Source organism: Excalfactoria chinensis, chromosome 8 (genome assembly GCF_039878825.1).
Source record: "Excalfactoria chinensis isolate bCotChi1 chromosome 8, bCotChi1.hap2, whole genome shotgun sequence".
NCBI classification, from domain to species: Eukaryota; Metazoa; Chordata; class Aves; order Galliformes; family Phasianidae; genus Excalfactoria; species Excalfactoria chinensis.
This window is the reverse complement of record NC_092832.1, coordinates 11,101,482-11,123,078: the sequence shown is the minus strand read 5'-3', so window position 1 is coordinate 11,123,078 and position 21,597 is coordinate 11,101,482. Positions and strand designations below refer to the sequence as shown.

The following is a 21,597-nucleotide window of genomic DNA, read 5'->3' as shown; positions in this document are numbered from 1 at the left end:
CAAAGATCATCTAGTTCCAACTTCCCCTGTATGGGCAGTGTTGGCAACCACTAGATCAGACTACCCAAAAACCCATCAAGCCTGACCTTGAACACCTGCAGGAATGGGGCATCCACAACCCCTGTGGGCAGCCTGTGCCAGTGCCTCAGCACCTTCTGAATGAAGAATTTCTTCCTGACCTCTAACGTAAATCTGCCCTCTTTCAGTTTCAATCCATTCCCACTTGTCCTATCAATATCTGCCTGTATAAAAAGTCAGTTCCCCTCTTGCTTTATATTCCTTTCAGTTACAGGAAGATGGCATTAATGTCTCCTCAGAGCCTTCTCTTCCCAGGCTAAACAATTGCAACTCCCTCAACCTTCCATTACATACGAAAAATTCTGTCCCTCTGATCATAGTTGTGGTCCTCCTTTGGACTCACTCTGACAGCTTTTCATTCCAGTTTTGTGCTGGTTCCCAGGCCTGGATACAGTACTCCAGATGGGGCCTCACAATCACCTCCCTCTCCTTGCTAGCCACCCCTTTTTGATGCAGCCCAGGACACCACTGGCATTCCAGGCTGCAAAAGCGCACTGCTGGCTCATGTCCAGATTTTCTTATAGATCTTACTGATAAGATCAGCCCATGTGACTTGCTCATGGTTGGTTGCGGTCAAAGTTTCAGAGTCATGGCTGGAATACAGATCTGTGGTTGACTTTAGCCTTTACCATAATAGCTCATCTCCAGTTCTTCGTGCCACTCCACTCTTTGCCTGCATATTGCTAGATGCCCTCTCTCCTTGGCTGGAATGGAATAGAGCTGACTGAGCTAAAAGCAAGCTGAGAGTTTGTTTACAAGAGCCTGATTGCTGCCAACGACTGGCTGCAGATCTAGGTCCCAGCTGCCTGGGAATGCAGGAAATGACACACAGAGCTGAAAACTAAACCTGACCAAACAGGCACCTAGCTGAAATAATAATTTGGACTTCATTTCTTTAGACAAACAGTGACACGTTGATTAAAAAAAAAAAAAAAAAAAAAAAAAAAAAAAAAAAAAGTATTGAATTTTTCCTCTGAGGAACTGCTTTTTTGAGTCATTTTAAGATAAGGATAAGAGACTGATGTTAAACACAATAAGTTCAGGAAAGATTGGCAACAGCCCTCCCTACCGGAAGAATTGGAAGGGCGGAGGTTTTGTGTTTTTCTAAACCCATCTGTTTGTGAACATTCTTGAAATGCAGTTACAGTTTGTAAATAATGTTTCTTTCTTCTGCACTTAATCCATCTCAGTTATGTTAATGTCAGCTTCCTCATTTCATAAATCAAAGTAGGATTCTCAGGTTGCCTCCCTGTGCAGCTCAGCTGTATTGCAATTCAGACTGGATGGTAAGGACTATGCCATTTCAGACATGCACAGTTAAAAACTGTTGTTCTTTTCGCACACACCTTCCCAGAACAGTAATGTCAGTGAAAGTCTTTATTTCTTCAGCCGTTAGGTTGGTTAAATTCAAATGTTAAAGTTTGTGGCAGAAGTGAGAAGTTTTGGAGGATTTTTTTGCAAGCCAGACTCTATCTATCACTTGCTCTTTTGCATTCTGCCTCTCTCTAACTTGTGTTAACAATGCAGCGTAAATGCCCCATGTCATTCTTATCACTAGTCTTGGCTTTGCTGTAAAGCAAGTCTCACTTTCTTAGCAGTACTTGCAGTTGCAGATTCCTCTGTAGGTGAAATTGTGTGGTGAAAAGACACTACCTGAGGACATGCTGTTGATTTGTCAATTAATTTTTAAAAACTCCTAATCTAGTATGTAGGCTGTCACTTACTGAATAGCATAAAGTACTTGCCGTGCCATGTCTACTTATAGAAGAACATTCCCTTGCAAAGAGAATGCCTGTGCTGACCAGACTGATTATAGTTAGACTGTACATATTCCTGTAAAGGATGAGTAAATTGATGGAGGTTAATTTAATTACTGCTGTGTGCTTAATTTCAGGTGTTATATTAGAACTCTTCAAGGATTTGTTGTTGTATGGGTGCTCAGACTCCCTAGTGCAAGTAGAATAGATTATGCAGTACACATTTATATGCAGTGATGACAGGGACAGTACCTGTCAGATTACTTTAAAATTGTCTCTTAATTTGCATTGTTAAACAGATTACACAATCTGTGTGTAATACAGGTATATTTTTGTAGTCTGAAAGTCTGTGTTTGTCTTGAGCATGATAGGACTTGGAGTCATCATGGTGTTGTGAACTTTTTTCTGTACAATTTGTTCTATGCATTCATTGCATAGATGGACAGAGGATGGGAGCATTAGTTTATGGGCAATTTCCAGTACTGCATTTAATTATATTACAATGTGTTCAGTTCACTATAAAGCAAGCAGAACTAAGTTGTAGACTTCCAAGCATATTCTGTTATACCAATAAAAATTCCAGGTACCCTGATTTCTGTGCGGTTACTCTTTATTTACATTGGTTTAACTATAAACTAACTTCTCCCACTCATTAAATACTAGAGAGTTTTTTTTATTTTCTGTTCCATGTTTATATTAGAAGTTGAAATAAGTAGGTTGGGTGTAGTTTAATGTAAAATGACTTGGTAGAGTCTGGCTGTACGCCCACACACAGTGGCAACGAAAAATGCTGTGTGGAAGCATTAAGGTGAGAATAATCATAAATGAGATAAAATAGCAAAGGAAATTGAGCTTAGAAATTATTGGAATTACCTTTTTCTTTTAGGTCAGATGATAACAAAGCCATAACCAGGCTAAACAAAAAGTAGGGTTGTGTGGCACATTTGGTTAATCCTGGGCAAATTCTTTCAAGCAAGCAAAAGGTTAACCATAAGAATTAGTGGCATGGCATGGCCTCAGGTATGCTTATATGCCAGAAAGTACAGAAAACTCATTAGAATGAGGAGGAGGAATCTCTAGTGAGAAGAAAAGTCTGTCTGATATCAGGTGCTGATATCGGATGTCCATTTTTGATAAATCTCAAAGCACTGTTTTTGATTGCAGTTTGCTTATGGTGTTCCAAACTTGACGCTGAAGGAAATTGCTTGTAGTCAGATGCTCTTGGACCGCTTTATTATCTTCAGCAGCCGAAGAGGCCTCCTTTCTGTTCACAAGGCCATGTGTGCTCTCTCCCAGGAAAGCCTACAGAAAGTAGAAGATGCTTTGTATGCAAATGTTGATTTATTTAAGCTATTTCAGCTGGTAAGTATTAACTCAATGATCCTCCTTTATGTGATACTTCATTGAACTGCAACCATTTTCTTTGTAATGCGTCGCCAGTGTTTAAGTGGTCTTTGTTCACTTGCCACAGCAAATGTGTGGCTATGGATGTAGGATTATTAGTTTACCAGTAGCAGGAACACAGTTTGGAACGTACTTTAGGAGATAATAGAAATTCACCATACAACAGAACAAAAAGAATCACATAAAATTTTAAAATCAGCATTTGGGAACTGACCTTCCCAGTTTGTGTAACAGAACAGGGTGCAGCAAGACCTACCCAGTCCTTACTCGGGTAGGTGACTTTCCCTCAACAAAGGCTACCAAAGGCTATTGGTAGCCAGGATCCCAGCAGCTTTAGTGTGTGCTCAACTCTAAAGAGAAGGTCTGTCTTTTCACAATGCTTGGCACAGTGAGAAATCAAGTTGTTAGAAGTTTTCCTACACTCCCATCATTAGTTACTAAATAATTTTAATATATTTGTGGCTTTTTTCTCTTTGATCTTCTTTGAACTCCTTTAAACATATAAAAATAAAATTCTTGAATACTTTACTGCAACTTTGGGAGGAGATAAGAAGCTCTTCACTAAACATAGACGCAGGTTGCTTTGGACAGTGTCACTACATGCACTTGATATGTAATTATACTGGGTGTAAATCTGTACTGAGTTCTGTAGGCAGGATGAGTCTTTGTTCAAGCTTTTTAAATTAAATATGTGCATTAGATTGGTGCATTCAAAATTCTAGATGATTTTCTACACTGTTGTACTGTCAGTCTCTCTGTACTTCATGGCCCTCAGGCTGCAGCTGTCTAGTATAATCAACCATTGTTATGGTTTCAAGTGCAAATTAACATAAGGAGAGAATAAATTTATTACAATTGGTAAAAGAATGTAAGATAATCATAAGAAAGAGAGAGACGATTAATACCTCAATATTAACACAATATGGGAGAGAGAGAATGCCTGTGATTGTGCTGCTTGCTGTGCTGTTGAAACCCAGAAGACTCTCATCCCCGTCACCTGGAATCTGATACAATAATGCAAACAAAATAGTATATGACAGCATGCTATGGTGTCACCTGTTTCTTAGAAAGCTATTGATAATTCAAGTGTAAACTCCTGGCAGCAAAGCCATTTGGTCAGTTTGCTGAAGCCTGGATGAACAATGGTTTCTGCCAGATCTAACAGACAATAATAACCAGCTTTGAAAATCCGGAGCTCTTGCAGGTACTATCAGCTATTTCTCCTCAGTGGTAAGCAGGGGCCTCCTGAATCAGCACTTGATAAATTACAAAGCTATCAAGAGTCTTTATATCTCAGGATGAATAGTGTCCGAGAAGAAGCTTCTCATAAATGTCTGTTGCTTCCTTCCTTATTTCTGCACCTCTTGGTGCGGTGAGCTTAGATAAGCAAAACATACCAAAGTATAGTTTCAATGGCTTGTGACTCTTTCAGCCTCATAACTGTAAGACCACTCACTCAACCTGGTATGCAAGTCTACATACAGGTAATGGTTTTGTGCACCAACAAAACTATATAGACAGTGTTCTAAATAACTCACTGAATTAGAGATGCCATTTGGATTTTCTTCTCTCACTGTATTAGCTGTTGTCATTTAGAAACTATTCAAAACGCAGCTGTATTTCTCATGTATTCACAGCTTCCCACTGTGTTGGACAGAAATTCACCAGGTGCAGACCTCAGGTCCTGGGGGAGAGTGCTATCTAATGTTTCCCAATCAGTACAAAAGGTAAGTGGCCTAATAATAGAAGGCATCACTTTTTTGAGTAGTGTGTAGTCCTTTATCTTTTATTCTATTTATTTCCTGTTATGGGCTTTATCAGAAAGAAAACAGAATTATTTGGGAAGAGATGCTTTCTTAGAATTTCATTCTTCCCTCATCACTAAATAAATGTGGACATAAGCATTAGCGATTCTGAAGCATATTGATTTCTTCAGAATAGACATGAGAGAACAAGAACTGAAAATGGTGCCTATAATCAGCACAGAGATGAAAGGATCAGATTCTGACTGCTTCTAGACTTTACTAGTCTTTGCACAATGGAGACCTCTCCAACTACTTTCTTCCTTTGGTGGTTGTGATTAACAGAGAAATCTTTTTTTACTGCAGCTAGCCAGGAAGCAAAGTGTTCAGGACCTTTTAATGGTTTTGCAACCATTTGTACGAGATGGAATACCAGAATCCTTAGGCCACTTGGTGAGCTCCCTTTCTGATCTTTTCTGTGGCTACCCAGAAGGAGGTGGATCCAGAGTGCTCTCCTTCAACTGGTATGAAGATAACAACTACAAAGCTTTCCTGGGGATTGATTCCACAAAGAAATCCATTTATCTTTATGATAATACAACCAGTAAGTTTTTCCACCAAACCATGATGGATAATGTGGACATATGCAGTGTGTTAGAATACCACTATGGCTTTTATAAAATAAAGTTTTAAAGAAGTTGATTTGAGAAATTAGAGACAGATGAAAAAGTCTTACTTGCAGGTATAATAGGATAGAGATCAAAGAGGAACAAACTTTATTTTTCTATTGTTCATTATTTTATCTCTTTATTGTCCTCTTTAATTTTCCATTCATCTTTTTTTCCTATATTGAGATCAGGCACTACGTTTGTTATACCAGCAGTCATATCATAGATGGTATTAGATTTGTCTGTTCCTTCTGGCATGATATGTTTGCATGGTTGCAAAGTAGAGGTGAGCATTTTACCAACAGAGAGAATTCTAAATGTCACTATCTGTGTTGACACTTGGCTCTTCTTATGCCTGAACTTTCACAAGACCAGACCCAGTGCTTCCATTTCCTTAGCCAGGGAATAGAGCAGTTGCATTCTGACTGCATAAATAATTCATAATGCAGAAGAAAGAATGAAATGCTTATGTAAAAATGCTTAGTTCTAACTTCATTGTAAGATCAAATTCTGAACTGCTTAAACTCTAGTCCTCAAGTTTAATCTGTTAAAGAATTAATGACTAGTAGAAGAAAGAAAATAGTTTCATATCAGAATCATCTACCATAGTAAGCATTGAAATAGTCAGATTGCCTAGTGAGATCTGAACTCTCTGGTTTCCTTCTAAGAGAAATACCTTATATATAGTAACAACTTTCAAATGATTAAGTAAGAGTAAGGTTCAGTGATCCCTGTTGTTAGATCCCTTCCAACTCAGAATACTCTATGATGCTGTGAAATTTGTTTGCTATCCTGTATTCTCTGATGTCTACACTGCAACTATAAAATCTACTTTACAATCTCCTTCATGTTTTAGATGTTGTAGTTCTATATTACAAAATGTGCTTATCCCATCCAGTTTCATAATACATTTAGCTGTCCATATTGCCAGCAAAAAGACCTGCAGGATATTATGTGTGGTAAGATTTAAGGAAAGTTACATAAAGACTATTTGTCTTTCTGTCTTTAGCACCCTTTTGCAATGAGTTGATTCAGGGCTTGGAATCCAACCCTTTAACCAAAATAGCCTGGAGTGCTGTGAAGCCCCTGCTGATGGGAAAAATTCTCTTTGCTCCTAATTCACCTCCTGTACAGCAAATCATTAAAAACGTAAGGAATTCAAAAATATATTAATGTGTATTTCTAAAAAAATTGCATTCTAGTAAACATACTTTGAACAATGGTCAACCTAATCAGATTTTCTTCAGGAACTCCTCTTGTTCTGAGGATTGTTAAGACTGGTTATATTACATTAAAACAAAAAACAAATGGGAGTCATATCTTCTAATTCATCATGCCTTGGCCCAAACTACTTTTTCCAGCTCAAGTAGCCTTTTTATATGGCATGTTCCTATATATGCATTGACAAAAATTGTAATGCTCATGTGTGTCTAGGTTGCTCTGAAAGCAATACCTCCTGCTTGTTTCCATGGAAACTGCAACAGACCCAAAGAGCACAATAACACTATTTGATAGAGCAAATTCTCAGCTACAGAATGCTGTTTTTCAACAGTCACTGCCATTAGCTGATTTGTGCAGTTGAGCTGACTGAGACGTTCTTCATTTCTTGGTGTAACATCTGTGCATGGCCTTCCAGAATGTGGGCTCATCTTTCATGTCACTGCTGAAATGAACCATCCAAAACCTTACTGAGCTGACATCCAATGTTTGGTCTCCATAAACGTTCAGCAAGTGGCAATGAATGTCATTGGGTGCAATTTTTTTGGCATGGAGACACACTTTTCTTCATACAGGCTTCCGTGTCAGACACCATTCTGTCAGACTACATCTCTACAATGACCTTGATATAAATGCTCAGATCAATTTCACTTCACTTTAGGCTCTCAGCTGAAGAGCTCAGTTGCAGAGCCCAGGCTCCAGCTACAGAATAGAGGGAAATAGTCAAGGGAAAGAAAACAAGAAGAAATCATTCATTCTAGCTAAAACCTGAGTAGTTAAAGAAGCTGAAGACAAGTGGGGTTAATGTGGTCTCTTGCATTTTTTAAATTTATCTCTTTCATTGTAAGAACCACAGAAACACATCATATGTGACTTAGATCCTGGGTGGATTTTGTAAATTCACTTTTTTGAGGAACATTTATATTTCTGCCATTTAAGAAGTTTATTAAGTACACATTTGTATGTTACAGGTTTCACAGTCACTGAATGCCTGGACTGTAAATTCTGTGTTTGTCTCTCTAGCAATCTAAACATTCTTTCTTGTTGTTTTTATTCTTCAGGCAAACTCCACTTTTGAAGAACTTGAACGCCTCAGACTGTTGACCAAAGCTTGGGAAGAAGTAGGACCTCAGCTGTGGCACTTCTTCCAAAACAGCCTGCAAATGAATATGATCCGTGTATGTTATAACTTAGCAGGAAGCTTCAGTAAGAGCAGCCTTTCACCATCCTATATTTTTAATAAGCAAGAAGATAAATATTTTAGAAGGTTTGTCTGGAAGCACAGCCTTTGCAGCAAGGAATCAGTGGCCTTTAGGGTTGTTGCATTGCTGGCTGAGCTTGACTTAAAGACTCGTTCTATACGCATTACAGAGACTCTGGCAACCTCAGATTAAGATGCTCTTTTCAGACTGATAATGACTTCTTAATAAAGACAGTAATTACTGCTTTCTAGCTTCTGCAAAATGTCCTTCAAAACACCCAAGTTGATTTTCTAGAGTTCTACGTAGGGGAATAAAGCAGTAGAATCATGTTTTAGCTAGACCTAGCAATTTTTACTGCCTTATGAAATTGCTTATTTCCTCTTCTCTTGGATCTGATTTTAATCAGCTGCAATATCTGTGATTGAAGTCCATAAAGCAGTTTATTCTAAATAAAATGAATGTTTTTCCAAACTTCTTTTCCTATTAGATTAGGCATTTATTACATTTATCCTCTTGTTTATAAGGAAAAAAAATGCAATTAGTAGTTAAAGGATATATTTCTTCTTATCCATTCTTCATTTCTTACCTCCAGCTTGGCAATACATTTGCCCATTTATAAATTTCCTTTCTTAACATACCTGTCTGTAGTACTGCACAGTTCAGAAAGAGCAATGGAAATTAAAACCTTTCTTTCTAACTATGACACGTGAAGAGGATTGCTATAGTGAAGTTGTTCCAATATGTTTCCTCAGAGCTCTCTGAATCACTCTACAGTGAGGGACTTCCTGAACAGTCAGCTGGGTGCTGAAGGCTTAACTGCTGAATACATTATCAACTTTCTCCACAATGGGCCTCCAGGGAGCAGGGAAAAGGGAATGGTCGATTTTGACTGGAGGAATATCTTCAGTGCAGCAGACCAAGCTCTGCGTCTTCTGAATCAGTATCTGGAGGTAAGGACATCTCTCTCCCTGCTGGGAATCCTTCTAGAAAATATCTTGAAGCAGGATAGATAGTACCTGGAGTCTGTGACAGTAGACAAGACAGTTAAAATCACGAGGCATCTTCGTATGTTTCATATTTCATCTCAATATTGAAGATATGTTTTAAAATAACGCAATAGCACTAGAACAAAAAACAAATTTTACAGTCCCTTAATCTTGCATTCAAAGTGTAAATTGAATGTCTGAATGTGCTTTGAGGCTGAGAAGCAGAAATTGCTTTTTTCCATAAAGAAAACTGCATTGTTTTTTGTCTTTGTTTTTTTAATTTTTAATGGCTACCAGACTGCTATTTTCAACCAGGCCAGGACCAGAGAAGCTAATAGTTCTTTGGAAATTCCCAGTATAGGATCTTGAGAACCAGATTTAAAAAAACAGGGAGTTTCTGCTTGTTTTGTAGCCACTTCTGACAAGATGTCTGTCTCTCTCCTGGAATTTCTCCATCCATTTTCTAGGAGTGCTGCTTTTTTATTGGCTTCTTGAGAGTCACAGTGCAGAAAGTGGCATGAAGTTTCATTACATAAATAAGAACATATAGGAAAACATCAAGCTGTTCAGAAAATGCTATGGAATATACTTTTTATCAGGCTACTCTAGCATGGACAGTGTGAATTCTAGATGAGTTTATCAGACTCAGGTTAATAAGTCCAGTGCTAAAAAAACATTAGATTTTTAGAGGACTGAGCAAACTACTACATCCATTCCTTTCCAGAGCCAGGTAAGTGACACAAGGAGTTACATTTTCCTTGTATCTTTCTGACATCAGGTAAAAATGTGTTTGGAACTGGACCCGAGATGGGATGGATCCCTGCTGAGTTAGAAAAAATGCCTACTCTTCTTTGTAAACTTAAGAAATCAGATAATACTAGGAGAGCCTGCGATGCTGTAGGCTTAACAATGAGAGTTTAAAACACTGTTGCATTTGGCCATAATATGCTACCTTTGGCAACTCTGATATGAGGTTTGGAGTCTTTAAAGAGCTTAATTATTTTGTACAGTATCTGAAAGGATCGTTAATAATGGCTAAATGGCTAAGTCTCAAGCTGACAGAGAAAGCTGATACTAATTGTAGGCAACAGGATCAAGCCTAACTTTACTGATTTTTGGTGTAGTTCAAACTAAAAGAATCCATGTAAGAAGGTGGGAACTTAGGGCTTGTCTACCTTCTTGCAGATGTTTTAATAGAGGGCAATAAAGCTTTTGCACAAAGTTCTGCTGATTCGTCTGATGATGTTTTGCATCATATTAGCAGAATTATTTCTTATTTAAGCTGAGTGGGATATATTGCTTCAGTACAGATCAGTAGTGGAATATCCATGGGATTAGGCCAGTTACTGTACCTTGTAATAGATCTTAGTGTCCTAAGCTCATTGTAACAAGCTAGTTCTTTCAAGTCTGCTGTTTACACTAAATTGCTAGCATTTGTAACTGTTTTCATGCTGTACCAAGCACAATGGGAACAGATAGCTCCTTTTCAGGCTCACCCTACCCCTCACCTGGATGTACAGTGTGGGTGATGTGCTGCCAGAAGTTATCCTTGGAGGGTCTAGATTTGTGTGGTACAGATGAGAATCTTAGAAATTATGCAGTAGCTGTTCATTTGCATCACTCCAAGAATTTGCTGTTACTCCCTTTGATTACCTTAGGCTATAGAACAGACAAACTCTTTGTGGGGACTATCTAAGCTCCTCTTAATACACACTAACTTCTGTTTTAATTTTCTAACCCTCTCGTTGATACTTAACTTCTGTTTTCCCATCTTAGTTGGGCCATTTAAAACTGTTAAATATTTACTGGTTCAAGATAGGAAATAAATTTTAGCAAGTGCAAGATGAATCAATTTTGACATAGTGATGTTTCCAGAGACACAAGCTCTATTGCAATTTACTGGGGTGGGGAGCAGGGGGAGAAACCTAGTTAGAGAATGCAGTGCTTATTTTGAATGCAGTTCATGTTAAGGGAAAGAATTACAGATTTTGTCTAGTAGACTACAATATGAAATCTCTTTTCACTTCAAAGGAGCTGTTATTGCAACACTAATATGTCAGCTTGTATTCTTGCACAACTTTTTCCTTCTACTCACAAAGAAAACCCGTAAACACTTGTGTTTTCTCTTTTGAATCTTTCCTGCTTCCTTGACTGGACACCTGGGTAAGAGTCTGTACTGCTCCTCAGCCTAGTCCAGGCACTGTACATTCTGCAGTGAAAATCTCGATGAGATTGCTTGTCTGTCACAGCTGTGTTTGTGTTATTCACACAGATACACCTGGAGAACTCCTGCAGCTGGCACATGTTTCTTGAATAGAATTCTGTACCACCTCATCACAAAGAAATAGTAGGTAGTTCTTCAGCCACCACAAAGACAGCTAAGATGATGGAAAAGACAAAGTCACATTGCAGGACTTTGCTGTGGAAATACTAATACTTTGAAAGTAACCAGACTTAGTGCTGGAACTCAGTTAATTACATGGAATAAACCTATCCAAAAAAAGAACAAAAAAACCCCTACAGCTATCAGTCTAATTTGAATTTTCTTCTGAAATACAAAAAGATGTATCTGCCTTATTTTTCTTTCTCAGAAGATTAAACAGCATAAAATTTCATACAAAGCAAACTAGGATAATCAATAGTTGCAAAATGTGATGCTGAGTCACAAAGCAACAAAACAATTTTGCCAATTTCAGTGGGGTTTTTCTTCCTACTAGCTAAAAATGTATTTCCATTATAGATACAATTAAACAGTGATTTTTTTTTTCAAACTCTAAACAAATTAGTATGATTTATCACAGTAAAATGTTAAGTAAGGGAGTCTTTAAGATGTCAGTCTGTTAAATAACAAGTTGCTTGTATAGGCACTGTAGTTATAGAATAATTCTGGGTTCTTGGCCTGCAAGAATTGATGAAGAAGATCAGATGAAATAAGATAGCATCATGGCATCAAGGTAACTGAATACATATCTTCCCAGTCCATTAGGGTGTTAAACACTTCTACTCTCTGGTCATGTCTTGGTGATTCTGAAGGGAGGGAGCTAAAGGTACAAACAAAGACATCTGCTGTTTAATGGATAAATGATGGTGGAATTTGTAGAGTTTATGACCTTTTTCTTACTGATGCCCGTTATGTAGGAACTAAATGAGGGGACGTGGGGCTTGGATTTTGATGACTTAGTGACTAGTATGTTGACTTATAATAATACACTTAACAGTAATGAGCAAGGCTAAGAAAGAAAGCAGTTTGTTGCTCAGGGTAAACCTTGTCTTACTATTGAGGTAGCCAGGGGATATGAACTTAAGCCAGCAGGTTAATCATGTGTAGGAATTCAATGGAGATGCCATATTACTGGTAAAATCAATCGACTATAGAACTGACAATAAATGATAAATTTGGAATAAAATAACAAGAAGATTTTAAGATTTAAATTTATGCTCTGATTCTGCCAGCGCTTCACTTGACAGAGCGCTTTTCAGCTGCAATCCATGTCTGATGGGCTTTCCATATGGAAAGCATCCAATCACAGAATCACAGAATTGTAGGGGTTGGAAGGGACCTCTAGAGATCATCGAGTCCAACCCCCCTGCCAAAGCAGGCTCCCTACACCACGTCGCACAGGTAGGCGTCCAGGCGGGTCTTGAATATCTCCAGAGAAGGAGACTCCACCCCCCCCCGGGCAGCCTGTTCCAGTGCTCCGTCACCCTCACCGTAAAGAAGTTCTTGCGCACATTCGTGCGGAACTTCCTATGCTGAAGTTTCAGCCCATTGCCCCTAGTCCTGTCCCCACGCACTACTGAAAAGAGACCAGCCTCTCCACTATGGCTCCCACACCTCAGGTATTTATAAACCTGGATCAAGTCCCCTCTCAGCCTTCTTTTCTCAAGGCTAAACAGACCCAGTTCCCTAAGTCTCTCCTCATAGGGGAGATGCTCCAGGCCCTTCACCATCTTTGTGGCCCTCCGCTGGACTCTTTCCAAGAGATCCCTGTCTTTTTTGTACTGGGGAGCCCAGAACTGGACACAGTATTCCAGATGAGTCATCATTCTGAGAATCATTCTTCTGCTTCTTGGTGTTCAGCTGGACTGCCAGAAAGCTTCAGTGGGCAGATATATTTTATAACTGAGCCCATCTAATTCAGATATTTGGCTGCATAAGGAAATGTTCCCAGTGTAGTTCAAGTGATAGAGTTCACATCTCCATGACTGGATGATTGCAGTAATTTAAATGTGTTTTAGAAAATGGTCTTCTATCTCATTCATAACACTGTAGGTTTTGGCTGAACGTAGGAAGGAAATGTCAGAGATGATATTTCACGTTTAGAAACTTACTGCCATAATGCAGTAAGTAGAGACGATTATCTTGATTGTAAATGGGATTGAAAGTTGAGATTTTAGCATTCTCTGCTCTTTATAGGAAGATCCTTACTCTTAGGAGTTGTTTGCAAACAATCATACAATTTCTATGGTTGAAAAGGACCCCTGAGATCATTTAATACAACTCTATTGGTCAGTGCAGTGTCAAGTAGAGCAGGCTGCCCAGTACTGTGTCCAGATAGGTTCTGAATATCTCCAAAGATGAAACTTTACATCATCTATGGACATCCTCTTCCAGTATTTGTCCATCCTCACAGTAAAACAGCAGCTACTTCAGGTGAAACTATCTGTCTTTTCTTTTGTCAGCCACTCATGTTTACTTCAGTCTATAGCTCTTAGTAGCTAACTCCAATGCATTTGTTGTCTTTGTGATCATTTGTAGTGCTTGACCCTGGATAAATTTGAAGGTTATAGTGATGAAACCCAGCTGACTCATCAAGCCCTTCATTTACTAGAGGAAAACAAATTCTGGGCTGGTGTGGTTTTTCCAGATATAGACCCTACACAAAAAAGTCTTCCACCACATGTGAAATACAAGATTCGGATGGACATAGATGCAGTGGAGAAAACAAATAAAATCAAAGATAGGTAGGTGGTGATTCCTTCTTGGTTATCATAAGAGTATAAGCAATACAAGGACATTAGAACCTCCCTTTGATGCACACATGAAATTCAATTGTATTCACCAGTATTCAGTATGTAATGCAGAGCAGAATCCATCTCTATAGTTGTGTCCAGGTGCTGACACAACTGGTATGTCACTCATGTGACCATCAGACCAGCTCAGGTAATGGGTAGGTGCATGGATACACGGCACAGGGAATGACTGTGTTCAGAATCTGTTAACCTGCTGCAAGATGTTAACTGGCTCTACTACACAGAAAGGTGAACAAGGCAGACCCACACGGATTGTGATCCATCTCTCAGCAGAACTTCTCTTCTGTATCTCCTCAAATGCCCCCACATAGAAGTCTGATGACTGAAATCTAACTGTTTCAGCTTTATGTCCAAGGATAGTGTGTTACAAATAGTTATTTTTATTCTTAAACAATTACTCTGCAACATGATTAATTTTTGCACATTTTTGTGTGTTACTTCTGTGTAAGTATAGAGAAAATTAAAGGAAACAAAAGAATGTTCTATTGTCAATCAATGTGGTCTGACAGACTAAACTCTGGAAAAGGCAATGAGCAATACCCCTACAACAACTTCAGTAGCAAAGATTATTTTTTCCCTCTTTTTCTTTTTCTTTTTTTTTTTTTTCTTTTCCTCCTTAAAGCTACTGTTTATCCAAATGATTTCTGTGAAATTTTCTAAGGTATTGGGATCCTGGTCCAAGAGCTGATCCTGTGGATGATTTACGTTATATCTGGGGAGGCTTTGCGTATCTCCAAGATATGATTGAGCACGGGATTATAAAGACCCAGACCAACACTGAAGCGGCACTAGGAATTTATCTTCAGCAAATGCCATATCCATGTTTTGTGGACGATGTGTGAGTAAGAGAAGATTATTGTTTCAATTCTGATGACTATTTGATGTGATGGACACTGTAAGATCCCCCAAGCACCAGTTCTAACTCTAGTCCTCAGGCATATATTCAGCCTCAATATCTGAGACATAACTGAATGTATTTGCTCTTTTCCATATCCCTCCATAACCCAGACTCCAAAAGCCACCTTTGCCAAGTTTCCAACCCTAAAACCAATACTGGCCTATGCATCCAGGCAACCAGTGTCCAGACCAAAAACGAACAAAAACACTGCCCCCTTAACAGCAAGAATAAATAACTAATCAATTTTGAGTTTTGTCTGTTTGGTTTTAAGGCTTATATTTCTAGACAATGGTAATGTGATCCTGTAATAACCTAACCTAAGCTTTCACACTGATTACAGCTGGGAACTCGTTGGCACCCAAATAAAATGCTTTGGTACCTAAAGAAAGTCAGGCCTGGATCTATCCCTGTGTGTTAAACAGGATCCAACAAAAACATTATTTTTCTGAATTTTTTTAACTAACTCTAAAACTGAACAGTACCTGTGGCAAAACTAAATGCAAAACACTGGTCTGTGTTAGAACCAACACTGCCGCCTTCAGTTACTCGTATAGGATTCCCTCTAGTGTAGCAAGCCAATTTCCCTAATTATACCTCCAAAATCTACCAAAAGAACCAATTTTCTAAAGAAAAATTGAACTAACGATACAAGCCCTGGTAAAACTTGTACCTGACTTTCTATCTCTGTAAATTCTGAAGAATACAGCGACCCAGTCTCATCAAGTCCATTATCAAACCCTAGCCCTAGCCTTATATTTACACATAACAGTTCTCACAACTAGTTATTTGGTGCTTAAAGACATCCAGCTCTCTACAGGTCTTGCAATATCTCAAGACAATTTAGGATCTTGGGACTGTTTCTTACAGAATCCTAATCCCTAAATGTTTTTCCATTTATAACTACATAAGGAGTAGTTGCAGTAAAGCTGGACCTGCACTGTCAGTTTCTGCTAACATTGGCCCTTTTCCTTCCCTCATATATGATGCAGTTTTTAGCAATTACCTGATCTTATCTAGCCTTCTTTTCCTTAATTCTAGTCCATTGATTTTTGTGTAGAATGACTGCTTTTGTCTTAAATATCACATAAATCCAGCAGTGAATTCCAGGAATTTCTTTTCCCAAAGGAGAAAGGTATTTTTTGCTCAGAGGGGGTGAGAAAGTGAGCCTCTTGAGTACAGAGGGTCCTCAGAGGATCAGGGTCCTCAGGTTGATGACGTTCCTGTTAGCGCTGCCTGGACATGTGCTCTAGATGATGTCGTTCATGTTTTTCTAATTAGGGTGTGCTTGTTTCAATGCTGCTCTCTATTACTGCAGTCTTATTGTAAATCTCACTCAAAAAACAAACAAAAACAAACAAACATACAAACAAAAAAAGCTTTGTTATAGAAATAATTTTAAGGTTTATTCAGTGTGTTTCTTAGCAGGCAAATCTAGTAGTTCAGATAATTGCAGATTGCAGGCAGGTTATCTGACTGACCATTACCTGCCAACCTGACAGGTAGTTGTCCTGGCAAGCCTGCTGTTTACTTCTTCCCCTCTGAGAATACTGCAGTACAGAATCTTCATCTGTGCAAAAGCTCTCTGAAGCCTACAGCAGCCACAGGCATACCAGAGCTGATATGCAAACCTTGTGATGCTTTCTGTAGACAGCTCACTTAAGTGAAGCAAATGCTGCACATGGTGATTATGTATTGCACTATGCATAGCCTAGTTTTAGACTGAGAATTTCCAGTCCCTTGTTTAATAAATGTGTTCTTTCCCACTCTTTTCCTTTCTGTTCTTGCTTTTCATCTTAATATTTGTCCATTTTACTTACATTTTATTTGTCTCTCTTTTCTTGTTTTTGTAGCTTTATGATAACCTTAAACCGCTCCTTTCCCATCTTCATGGTGCTAGCTTGGATATATTCCGTTTCCATGACTGTGAAAAGTATAGTGCTGGAGAAGGAAATGCGTCTAAAGGAGGCTATGAAGAACAGAGGCATCACTAATGGAGTGATTTGGTGCACTTGGTTCCTAGACAGCTTCTTCATGATGGCTGCGAGCACATTCCTCCTCACAGCACTGATTATGGTAAGAATCATCATGTAAGCAACCATAAAAACTCTCCCTTTTTGCACTGTTGATACTAGTTTGCTGTTGAGAATGTATAGTAGCCATTCATAGGGAGATGGGGGCAGCTGGTGACTTGTTCTGATCACAACATGCAAGAAGCACATTCTTGTAAGCAGTCCTCAGGACAGCACGAGCACTTAGCAGAGATGGAAAGTTAAATTCACCAGAAAGATTTATTGCGAGAGCCCTCACAAAATAATGCATCTAATTAATTAATTACTCTGTATATTGTTTTGCTATAGGCACAGTTCTCAATAAATAGTGATTGTCACTTTATGTGAAAGAAATTATAACATGAGGAATCTTAATCTTGAAATTTGTTGCATGTGATTCATTTACAATATTCAGTGCCCTGTCTGCTTAGAAACTATAGCACTGATGTGGCAGAAAAAGTTGAAACAGCTACATCAGTTCCCTCTCTGAATTACTTTGCCTTCTATAATATTCCAGAGCAGGTTGGGTCTCATCTTTACAGACCACCTCCTACTTCTTTTACTTCTTGGCTGCTGTATTTAGTTAGACACATCAGTAACATTTTGATTGGCAGGAATGCCTTTGCATCTACTGTAATGTGGAGAACTGGTATTGATATAATTTTATTCTGTTTTCCTTTTGGTTACAGCACGGCCAAGTCCTGCATTATAGCAATCCACTTCTCTTCTTCCTGTTTCTACTGACATTCACTACAGCCACCATAATGCAGTGTTTCTTGTTCAGCACCTTTTTCTCCAAAGCAAATCTGGCAGCTGCGTGCAGTGGTGTCTTGTACTTCACCTTGTACCTGCCTCACATTGTCTGCTTTGTCTGGCAAGATCACATGACTGTTACTCTGAAGATCCTAGCAGTAAGCCTTTCACTCATATAATATCTTTGGGTTCAAATTTTAGCTGCCCTGTTCACTATCAATGTGTGAGTAACAAAGCACTGCACACCTCATCCTCTTAGCTTTTTTCATTCATGGGAACAGACACTTCTAGACCTCTCTCAAATAACTAAAGATTGGAAGAGAATAGGCTTTTTTAGCAGGCCTAGTGACCAAGAAGTAATTTTATGGCTTTTAGAAAATTCAATAAAAATTATTACTTTCTGAATGTTAGGAAATCAGCGCAGTTCAAAACGTTTTGAATAATTCCTGTACTTCAAAGCAATTTTCACTTCTGGCATGTTTAATAAGTAAAAAGCAATTAACAGAAAGGGTTGTCTTTTTCATGTGCTCTAATCTAGTTGCAGAGTAATATAAGGTTGAGAAGAGCTCATATTCACGTTCCCTCTTTGCTTGAACTTAGAGGTAGGATTTGAAAAGAGACATCAAAGCTTTGGCAAATATCTTGCTGTGAAAATGGAAGCTTTACTTTTCTATGAAACAGAACTATGAGTGTGCAGAATTATTCAGATTAATTTTCTTTGGCACAATGATTCAGAAAGAGGGGAAGGGGAACTAAATGCTGCCTCCCCGTCTCTGCAGAGAATTTTAACAGCTTAGGTAAGAAATGTACTGTCTTCTACTCTTACATTAGGAAATCTTATAGATAGAGTGTATACCACTTTAAGTTCTACAAATAAAAGTAATAAAATGCAAACAATTCTTTCATTAAGTCAGGAACTGAGTTAGGTTGGCCCATGACAAGTTCTGATTTGAGAAGAAATTTTGAAATTTACGCACAATCGGAGTATAAAGATAAATCTGTTCACACCAAAAAGAGAAGGATGTCAGAACCAAGAAAGAATATTCACAACTGGAATGCTTTTTTCTGTTTCTGGTATGCATGTCCTTCAAAGGCTGGCCTCCGAAGAGCAGCTAATTACAATGAATATAGCAGGACTGTGTGGTGGATGAGTGTCTGAAAAGCATATATATATTTTTTTTTTAGGATAAGTAAAATAATTGAGCAGTGAGTGATAGTTGAAAACCAAACATCATTTTGAGCTTCTGGTGTGCTTTGTCTTGTTCCTGACACTGGACTTATCTCATACACCCAGGCAGTTTATTTCTTCAGTGTAGACAAAATGTATATGTCAGATTTTCTGAGCGGAGGTGTTCACATTTAAAAAAACACCAAACCTTTAAAAGATCCATATTACTAAAGAAAGGTTGAATTCAGTCTAATAGAGCTAATTACAGCTAGGAATTACCACCCTTCAAGTGGATCATCATAAAAAGGTTATTAGTCATTCCAGTCTGATAATAGAGTGAAAACATTTTTCTCTTACTACTTTTACTATTTTTATGCAGTGTTAAGTTTTGAAGTCCAGTCCCTAAAGGTCTTCTCTTTTTATGCTTGTGTTTAAAAAATGTCCATCTGCCTGAATATCATTTTTTTCTTTGTTCCAGAGTTTGCTTTCTCAAGTAGCTTTTGGTTTTGGTACAGAATACTTGTCACGCTACGAAGAGCAAGGTCTTGGCCTACAATGGGGTAACATCAGAACTAGTCCCTTGGAAGGAGATGAATATAGTTTTCTGTTTTCCATTAAAATGATGCTTTTTGATGCTTTTCTGTATGGAATACTTTCTTGGTACCTTGATCACGTTTTTCCAGGTACACCAGTTTCTTACTTAGTGGTAGTTGTAAATTATATTAATCTGATCCGTTTCTGAGTATTTCTCTTTCAGAAACAGGGTATTTGACACTCTAGACCATGAGTCCTACCTGTTATGGTCCCACTAGTTTTTTAAGAACTTCTCCCTTTCCTCTTTTTTCTTTCTCCTGTATTATGCCTGAAATGAAGGAAAATGGTGCAAAGAAGAAAGATGGTGCAAGTGCTGGTTCTGTGCTAAAATTAAAATAGAAATTAAATGAACAAAAATATTTTCAAAGTCAGTTTATGTGTGTATTTCCCTCTTCAGAAGTTTTAACCATTTCTAATGAGAATTTATCATCCCCACCCAAACATTTTAGAAATACCAAAATAATGACACTAGTTCATAAATATGCTATGGCCACATTAAGCCAATCCTTTCTTAAAGGATGGTACTATTTTCTGAGAGGTGCAGGTTCCTAGACAGCTGTGAAAGTTTCTTTGTGGATTTTTTTCTTAATGGGCATCCTGGTTCTAGTTGTAAATTCAAAACAAAATAGAGTTGGTTATCAACTCTATCTATGAGAAAATTGTTTATCCTTGTAGCTTAGGTGGTTGTCTACCCTCTTATTTAATATTATTACACTGCAATAAATGCAAACTCTTACACTATGCAAGTGAGCAAGCTTTATTTTCATTAATTTTCTGCTCTGCATGTGAACTGCAGTTCCAGAATGTGTTTCTTGGCAGCTGACTATCTCCCAGCCACTCTTTTCTTTGATTGTATAGTTACTCAGACTTGGAGGTCTTGCAGATTTTCTAGCTATGAAGAAAAATAATTGATGGCTACAGTAAGACAGTGCTTGCATGTTGCTGTATCTGTATCTTTGGCTTCAGATTAAAATATGGCTTGAATCTTGGTATTTTTGTGTCCCTTCCTAAGTTAGCTATGCTGTATCAAACCAAAACCTGTTTGAACTTTAACAAACATGTCCTCCCAAAGAAGTTTAATGCAATTTATTATTTATCTTTTTATTTTCAAAGCTGATATGGAATAACTTTCCCAAAAGTCCTTTTTTTGGACAAGCCTTTGTTGCAAATCTGGTGGGTTTTTTAAAGTATTCATAGTGTACTATTCCTGTGAAAATGAAAGAACTTAAACAACAGGAGAAACTTACTTTCTTTGCATTTCCTATCTTTTCCTGCCAGCACTTGACACAATAGTATTTCTCTGCATTTCTATCCAGTGGCTTCAGTTCCTCCCAGCATTTGTTTTGAGTATCTCCTCATCTTTCTCCTTTGTTTCTCTGATATTTTGCTTAGTATTTCTCTCTTATGCACATGTAGCCCTTCCAAATCAATGCTGTAGTGTACTATACGAGTTCCCTGGATAATCCTATGAATTATATTGATCAGCTCCTGCTCACGTTTTTCTCCTGCAGATGACCACCTGATGACAAGCTAGTCCTTTGGCTATTTAAGCTTTCTGCTCCATAATAGAGTTCACTTGGCTTTTTGTTTTCATCCTGAATGAGAAGCAGTTGTTTTAGCCACCAGCTTCAAAAGGATATTGCAGTCTGTAACACAAGTACAAGGCAAACTATTTATGAATGCAGATGGGGTATTTGTGTGTTGTAACAGGAGCACAGTTGGTTGCGTGACATAAAGGCTATTTTTTATGTCAGAAAAAAAATACAGATGCTTTCATAAACAGTTTTTCAGTAAAAAAAAAAAAAAAAAAATCAAAAACATAACCAGTCAGTGAGCATCAAAGATTCCGATTCCTTATCTTAAATAAATAACACAAGATCAATGACATGTAGGTTCACAAGCATGCTTATTTTAAACGCAGCAGCTCAGATCCTTATATTCTATGAATCAGTAAGATCCAGAAACATGGTGTTGATTGGCACTAACTCTAGTCTGGTCCAGCAAGTACCGATAATCTTATTGTACTTTCTTTTTTCAAGCTTTTCAC

General features: G+C 38.1%; 1 protein-coding gene across 1 annotated transcript in view; it reads left to right on the top strand.

Annotated features, from left to right (window-relative positions):
* ABCA4 (ATP binding cassette subfamily A member 4) overlaps nt 1–21,597 on the top strand; it is a 65,295-nt gene that overhangs the window by 14,338 nt on the left and 29,360 nt on the right. Inside the window, exons 8-18 of the mRNA XM_072342719.1 lie at nt 3,000–3,197; nt 4,877–4,966; nt 5,348–5,585; nt 6,659–6,798; nt 7,929–8,045; nt 8,822–9,019; nt 13,815–14,020; nt 14,751–14,927; nt 16,838–17,060; nt 17,725–17,946; nt 19,435–19,639. Of these exons, the coding sequence (XP_072198820.1) occupies nt 3,000–3,197; nt 4,877–4,966; nt 5,348–5,585; nt 6,659–6,798; nt 7,929–8,045; nt 8,822–9,019; nt 13,815–14,020; nt 14,751–14,927; nt 16,838–17,060; nt 17,725–17,946; nt 19,435–19,639 (2,014 nt within the window). The remainder of the gene's footprint in view (nt 1–2,999; nt 3,198–4,876; nt 4,967–5,347; nt 5,586–6,658; nt 6,799–7,928; nt 8,046–8,821; nt 9,020–13,814; nt 14,021–14,750; nt 14,928–16,837; nt 17,061–17,724; nt 17,947–19,434; nt 19,640–21,597) is intronic.